The sequence below is a fragment of the Eucyclogobius newberryi genome, unplaced genomic scaffold, assembly GCF_026437365.1.
Source record: "Eucyclogobius newberryi isolate DKJ021-1_F unplaced genomic scaffold, fEucNew1.0.hap1 SCAF_10, whole genome shotgun sequence".
In the NCBI taxonomy this organism is placed as follows: domain Eukaryota; kingdom Metazoa; phylum Chordata; class Actinopteri; order Gobiiformes; family Gobiidae; genus Eucyclogobius; species Eucyclogobius newberryi.
In genome coordinates, this window is record NW_027315724.1 from 23,239,454 (window position 1) to 23,246,993 (window position 7,540).

General features: G+C 39.6%; 2 protein-coding genes across 2 annotated transcripts; both read right to left on the minus strand.

Moving 5' to 3' along the window:
• Positions 1–384: 384 nt before the first annotated feature.
• Positions 385–4,467, minus strand: calm3a (calmodulin 3a (phosphorylase kinase, delta)). The gene is made up of 6 exons (XM_072463628.1): positions 4,291–4,467; positions 3,080–3,110; positions 2,803–2,946; positions 2,509–2,615; positions 2,272–2,407; positions 385–1,906 (listed from the first exon to the last, which is right to left on the minus strand). Exons 1-6 carry the CDS (start codon positions 4,291–4,293, stop codon positions 1,878–1,880), a joined length of 450 nt encoding a protein of 149 aa, XP_072319729.1. The 5' UTR covers positions 4,294–4,467; the 3' UTR covers positions 385–1,877.
• Positions 4,452–6,919, minus strand: LOC140369565 (potassium channel subfamily K member 13). Its single transcript, XM_072456943.1, has 3 exons — positions 6,583–6,919; positions 5,430–5,971; positions 4,452–4,523 (listed from the first exon to the last, which is right to left on the minus strand). The coding sequence occupies exons 1-3, from the start codon at positions 6,917–6,919 to the stop codon at positions 4,452–4,454; spliced, it is 951 nt and encodes a 316-aa protein (XP_072313044.1).
• Between the last annotated feature and the right edge of the window lie 621 nt (positions 6,920–7,540).

Here is a 7,540-nt window from a genome sequence, read left to right on the forward strand (position 1 = left end):
ACCTGCTCTAAAGCTCTGAACATCTGAGTGAAGGTCAGGTTACACCGCTCTTACCTGCTCTAAAGCTCTGAACATCTGTGAGTGAAGGTCAGGTTATATACTTAGACTGGAGTTTTTTTCTTATGTAATGTATATTGAAAAATATGTTCATATTTTTTGCATACTAGTTATTATCTGATACTTTTTCTCTTTTTCTACTGCTGCTCTTGTACTTGTGTGTTATAACACAGTAATTTGCCCTTTGAAAAAATAAAATTATAATAGAATAATATTCATTCACTCACATGTGAAGTTCATTTAAATTTAGCCTCAGGTGAAAGTTTGTGACCCTTGATGAAAAAAACATTACTTTTTGTTGTACTCCATGTAACAAAGAAATAACAATTTTCAGCACACTTTAATTTATTTTCATTCATTTCAAAGCAACACTTGTAACAGAGTATTGAGGACATGCACTTTTGGTTAAGCATGATGGGGAAATATAGGTGAAGTAAAGCTCAGTCAATTTATTGGTGCATATAGAAAAAATACAGACTGCCATAACTTTACAACAGTCCTTAATAACTTACTGTCAAAGTAGCCCCCACACAGCGACCCTATTAGCCAACATTTGGTTTACAATAATATGGCCAATATCTGTAACGCTGAACTTCACTGCAACTCCATTTCTACTGCATAGCCCAAAGACCCCCCTGGCCAGTAAGATAGTGTATATACACAGTATGTGTTCTTGAGAAATAAACAGCAAGCAGACAGTCACTTGACAAAAGAACTTGGACACAAAATAAAAATAAGTTACTTCAACAGCAAAGTATTTTAGAATAAACCATATTAATATCCATATAGTGCAAATGACTGTTTTTACTGGATTTTATTTATAATATATTTAAATTAACTACAGGTCCTGCATAAAATCGAGACCTTTGGGAGGATTATGGCACATTTCAAAACCAAAGAAAAACTGATCACAGGTGTTGTACTACAACAGGCAAACTTTACAATACACTAATATATCGAGATATACATATTGTGACCAAAGTTTGTCATGAATAGATATATAATATATTTATAACACAGTTATAAAGCAGTACATCAATATTATGTTATTAGGATATCTGTTTGCAGAACAAAAGTATTAACGGCAGTCCTGATGTGTTTCCACAACGAACACCTTGACACAACCCACACGACTGCCTCCAACATCCAAAACCCAACGCTCAACACAAAGCCAGAAAACATCCCCCAGAGGGAGTGACAGACTGTGCAGACATGGGTCTGTCCAAACTCTTCAAGACTTTACAGTGCTCTCTTTCAACTGAGGACCCACAAACACCCTAAACATATTTGCTCTTGCAACACTCAATAGTTAGATGTATTTTACAGATATAGTTATATAGTAATGTATATACCTGCAGAGTGTACACAATCTGACCACTAGTTCTGACGGGCTCTGAACCACCTCCTGACAAGAGACCGCCACAGAAAGGGTGCATGCAAGAAGAGAACAAGAACCCAATTTAGGATGAGGAGAATCACTACTGCCACTGGTGCAACAAAGTCTATATTCTGTATTGATATTGCAAAGAGGGGGTGACCATCTGTCCTGTAGGAACTGTGGCCTGGGTCTTTCTCTGTCTGTTCAGTTGCTATTTCCTCTAAATAATTCAGGAGCTTCTTGGTCTGAAGTACAGGGCTTCAACCCTTTAAAATCTTGGTCCATTTGTTTGTCTATTCTGCTGTTTGCTAAACAGAGACCTTAAATTAGCTGTAAAAGATAAATTGCACATTACTATACTTGAAAATGTTAGGGGTCCTTTTTGTTTTAAAAGACAATCTTGAGAGGACAAGCAACATAGATAGAAACGTCAATGCTCTTCTCACTTGGCAGTCATCATTTGGACAAACTCTGAAAAAAAGAAAAAGTCTTTATTAAAATACATACAAGACATTTACAATTCAAAATTCTGCCAAACACTGAGACATTAGCACTACAAACAAAACATTTTTCGGTAGTGTTATAAAACACTTGACACCTTGACTAGACTTGTCCCTTGAAATATCTTATAACAAGTCCTTGTATAGTATGTATATTGTATATTGTATGTATCCTTGTAGTACTCATTACAGTACAATTCAATGAAACTCTGCTTGCAACAATAGTGAATTTATATACAAAAATCAGGGCTGTGTTGCTTTTACTACTTTTTTATGACTACACAGCACAACAAATTGAGCTTTTAACCATTTCATATTGGTTGTCCTTCATCTTACCTTCATAATTGACCTGACCATCACCATCGATGTCAGCCTCACGGATCATTTCATCCACCTCTTCGTCAGTCAGCTTTTCCCCGAGGTTGGTCATGACATGCCGTAGCTCTGCAGCACTGATGTAACCATTCCCATCCTGTAGAACAGAGCAGGAGTTTCAGCTGTACTTATGATATGTGCAAACTAACAACGTCAGCAAAAAAGAAAGAATATGACACAGCTTTAATAGTTCAGCACCTTGTCAAAGACTCGGAAAGCTTCTCTGATCTCCTCCTCACTGTCTGTGTCTTTCATCTTCCTCGCCATCATGGTCAGAAACTCAGGGAAATCAATAGTGCCATTACCTAATTACAGAAAACCATTCAACAAAATTGGAATATCGACCATAACAATGCCTCCACATAACTTAATATAATGTTAGCCATGTATGTAAACTATAACAACACACTGTATTTAACCTTTGAAAAGTGCTTCCTGAAGTACGAGGAGTGAGATTAGAAAAGGACTTAAACATGTGTATTTGCTGCTCACCATCAGCATCCACCTCGTTGATCATGTCCTGCAGCTCTGCTTCAGTGGGGTTCTGTCCAAGAGAGCGCATGACTGTTCCCAACTCTTTGGTGGTGATGGTGCCATCACCGTCTTTGTCGAAGAGTGAAAAGGCCTCCTTGAACTCTGCACAGAACAAAAACAACTAATGGATGCATTGTACTATTACATATGTACATGTACGTAAACATGATGTCACATGTTCTGTGACATCATGTTTATGTACAAAACTAAATGATTCTCTGAACAATTAACCTACCAGCAATCTGCTCCTCGGTCAACTGATCAGCCTGAATCAAAAGAAAAGACAATATAAATGGTTGGCAGATAAATAGGTATTAAATACTTGTCAGTGATTGTGCACAGCATTTCAACTATGAATCCAGCAGGTTTTTCTAGACCCTTGAGTCCTTCCACACATGGCAGCTTCAGACAGGGAAAGTATAGTGAGGGGCGGGTATAAATACTCACAGCCAGGAATACACATGGCTGCTATAATTAGTGAGAAGCGAACAGGGTCGTCAATGTAGCACAGAGATGAGTGCAACAATTTCCTTGTGTTTAAGATCCAGATGCTGCATTTTCAGACTCTGAGGCTGTGGCCTGTGAAAGCTGCTGCTGCGCAGCTCTTTAATGCGACCCGCGCACAGCCATAAAGTTGAGCTTTACGTGCAGCTTCTGTGAACAGTCTGTCTCCTTCAGCGTTAACGTGAGTGATCTGGAGGGTGCATTGCGGGCGCTGGCCGCCTGCTGCACGCGCCTGCTGCACGCGCGTGGTTCACTGCGGGGGGAGGGGGGAGGAAAGGGGGGGTCATTCAACAGAATGCGGCTCAACGTTGTGACGCAAGACGCCATCATGGCCATATCCAAAGTACTCATATTTGATAAGAGAAGTATAAATGTTGCGCGCGGCGCCACAGGCCGACATGACACAGGATGTGCTAATTGTGTGACATGTCATATGCAGATCCCAGAAAGCGTTTACAAGAGCCCAACACCCGATCTGCTATTTTTACACAGCCCACACCTTGACCACAGTGAAACACTAATAATGATTTAATGATTACATTCCCCATGTCCACATTTCAAGCACACGACCTAAAAGAGGTTTACAGTGAAACGTGCTCGCGCTCGACGGGTTCCGCCCATCACCGGAGCTTTGACGGAGCACAATCCTTTTATATTTAAAAATGAATAAAATGCAGCGTCACTAGGCAATATTAACAGGGCAACTGCTTATCAATTATTCCACGCATTGTCTTCACGCTGTGGCACAACGCGTGGCCCTGACACGCGACAGCAGCGGCTCGCGGGCCTGGTCAGGGGCATTTGGGACAGATGGACGTGTTTAAATGATTAATAACGGGAGGATTAGGAAGAGCAGAAACAATCGCACGGAAGCTAACGTTACCGCGTCTCGTAAGGCAACGCGGGCTAATGCTATTCACGGCTACAGCCTCGTCTACTCACCATTGTCCTGTTTGAAGTGGAGTCTCCGAGAAATCTCTAGCGTCTGTACGAAGAAGCGCGTTGTATTAGATGTGCAACGTGTATTTTCAGGTGTGTTTCTCGTTGGTTTTGTAAAATGTGATCAATAATGTGTGTAATAACGCCGTATTGCCGCAGAGGAGCTAGAGACCTCTGTGACTCCGGGTGCTGAGTGCTACGTCTGCTCTCTGCGCGTATCCTTCCGCTTCACGGCTCTATTTTACGCACAAAAACGGACTGTATGAAATATAATTCATAATAATACGACTCCTACTAATGATTGAAAATATATACTATTATTATTGGATTATTATTATTATCATCATCATCAGTATTATTAGTATATGCTTGAGCATATTTCAATGTTTATTTTATGTTTATGTTACACTTCAATATATCACAGTCATCATTTATTTATTTAGATTATTTTTACTTCTCTTTTCCCTTATTCTTTATTTACTAAGATAGTTCTTATTTTGTGTTAGTGTTGTTGATTTGAGGGAGGGGAGGATGAATGGGTATGGGGGGGTTAGCCTGATAGGGCAGGCTGGAGTGCAAACAAAAAAACATATACTCTTCTCGCACACATTTTAGTTCAGTTTGTTTTAATTGCACAAGGCTTCTCTGTGTAAATGAATAAAGCAAAGCTGACCTTCTTATACAAAGTTGTACAACAGTGAATAGAACTCTCTGTGTCAAAGTGGTTTTATTAGCCATGTCTTGTTTACTAAAATTAAGACTAGGCAATTTTTTTATAAAACCTTCTCAAACAAGAAGAAAAAAAAGATTAATATTTTTTCATTACACAGAAAGCCATCTGGCAAAACATACTAAAAGATAGAACAATAGGTCTGATAAACAACAGTGATATTATTATCCTAAGTTGGTCTAATGCAAATACTTAACACATCATCTTCTACAGAGTTTTCATGTTGCTTAAAACATGCTCTGTCCTCTTGACTTCTACCAGATACTGTTTCCACTTTTGCATCACTACAAAAGCACTTACCCTGGGAAAACCCAAAAGCCAATGGTTTTCTGTACTCTGACCCATAAAACGTTTGCTTGCTAAGTCTTTTTTGGCACGGTCTGAAAAAATGCCTGAATTTGACCTGTTTTACCCGGTTATACACGACATCTAGGCATTTCAATAGCCAGTTCAGACCCTGTTTGATGATGACTGATATGGCGTTAAACAAGGAGTAGGTGCAGCACACCCCCATCAGCATCAGTACACAGTTGGCTACCTGGTACCCACGGGTCTCCCCATGCTGCTCCCGTTGACCACTCACTAAGTCTCCAAAGCCTACGGTGCTGAAAGCTACAAAACAAAAGTACAAGGACTCCAGGTAGCTCCAGCTCTCCATGACAGAATAGATAGAAGATGCACAACAAGCAACCAGGAGGACAGCAACGAGCAGGACAAGGGTCACTTGGGGTATTGATGGTTTCCAGTTGTTTTCATCGTCTTCATTATTTGTGTCTTGCAGTCTGCGGGGCTGGGGCCTCCTTCTGCAGCACCAGAGGATAGCCATGCTGAAAAAAGTGATGACTCGCTCCAAGAAGAGGTTGAAGAAGAGGATTGTTGCAGAACAGCCCAGAAGACCATAGAAAACAAGCAAAACCTTTCCTGCGACAGTGGATGGAGCAGACACTCCAAAGCCTAGATTGCAAAAGAGAATTCAAATGTGAGGTTTTTAATGTTTTTAGATGGTTGTCTTTTTATACTTTATGGGGCAGTATCAATGTAAGAAATGAATGACGCAAATATTGCCACCACATGGTTGAGGGACTCATTACACATATTAATTCCCTTAGTTTTCATTCCAAATTCATAAGCACTGGAAAGCAGGTGAAGTGTGTCTTGCTCAAGGACAGAATAACAGAATGCCCTGGTGGGAGATTAGTAATTTTATCCAGATCCATTCCTTTTACACATTTTTTATACAGTCTCGGACATGAGTGTAGTACTCAGAGTGCATAGATAAACATGACACATGGAAACTTGATGTATGAGATGTGCAAAACAATCTGGTTTTCATTTTACATAAGAATTCAACATTTTATTATTTAACTGTAAGAACCTGATGCAATCGTCGAAATAAAAGACATTCTATAAATGAAATTGATCAGCTTTTCAATGTGATAATTTATCGATACTAGATACACACACATAAATGTGCTTGTAAAATTTAATTTACTCAGAGCATATTTTTTAATTTATACCCTTTCCTCTCTAAAAAGCCTGTATTTAGCGCTGCTACTGTTACTCACCAATGGTTGAGACTAATGTTCCCACAAAATAGAAAGCCCCTGGGAAGTCCCACAGGTCTCTTCCCTGCTGGGCTCTGATTCCGGCTGTCCTGGCCTCTTCATAGTGGTATAAAATGGCCTCAAGCTCTGCCTGGCTGATGTTATGCTCCTCACTGAAGGTTTCAAGTCTGCTTCTCCAAAGACGATGGGCCTGAAGCTCGGCCGGTCTCTCCAAAAAAGAGAAGATGGCTGCTCCAACCAGCATGTAGAGGCCAATAAGTACACCCAGCAAGCAAAAGCAAGCGCTGTCCCTGCCAGCGGTCAGGGATGTACACCAGCAGCACGCCTCCTTCTTCATATCGACAATAGGATAAGATCTACTTCAGCAAATCTTTACTAACTATGACATATTTAGTTGCAAGTTAAAAGCTAACTAACCCTTCTTCTCTGTGTGTAGTGCTAGAGCTGTGTGTCTGTAAACATGAAAGTAATCATCTCTGCTGCACCTTATCTTCAACTCAATAATCTATCTTTGCTTTATTTTTATGAGCCTAAAACACACTGTGGCGCTGAACCTCCCTAGGGTGAAATTGCCTCTCAGTATTGTCACAAACAAGTAACGTTGGAATAAAATCTGTGAAATGTAATATTAGAGCTGTGAGCTTATACCATTGATGCATTAGATCAGAATCAGAATCACACTATTACTTGATTACATGTACATTTATCACAATAATAACCAAATGGAGTGACACAAGCAACACATTATTAATTTTATTGAAGATTTAAAAATAACTGAATACAATACAATCATCTATAACATTTGGCTAAATGTCTGCCAACAATCACAAGCTGAAAAATATATAAATACTTTTAGCTGAGCATAGTATGTGTGATATGAGAACACAAGTCAGTGTAATTTAGACAAGTAATAATGCAATTGAAATATAATTTTGAAATTTCACCTTTCATTACCATA

Bases quoted from the DNA above. Each gene is read 5' to 3' on its own strand.
- LOC140369565 (XM_072456943.1), bottom strand. From the start codon at position 6,919: ATGAAGAAGGAGGCGTGCTGCTGGTGTACATCCCTGACCGCTGGCAGG. The intron at 5,972-6,582 runs GTGAGTAACAGT...TTTGCAATCTAG, and splicing joins AACATTAGTCTCAACCATTG to GCTTTGGAGTGTCTGCTCCA. The intron at 4,524-5,429 runs GTAAAACAGGTC...TGCGTAAAATAG, and splicing joins TAGATGTCGTGTATAACCGG to AGCCGTGAAGCGGAAGGATA.
- calm3a (XM_072463628.1), bottom strand. The intron at 2,616-2,802 runs GTGAGCAGCAAA...TTCTGTAATTAG, and splicing joins CAACGAGGTGGATGCTGATG to GTAATGGCACTATTGATTTC. The intron at 1,907-2,271 runs GTAAGATGAAGG...TCTTTTTTTCAG, and splicing joins TGGTCAGGTCAATTATGAAG to AGTTTGTCCAAATGATGACT.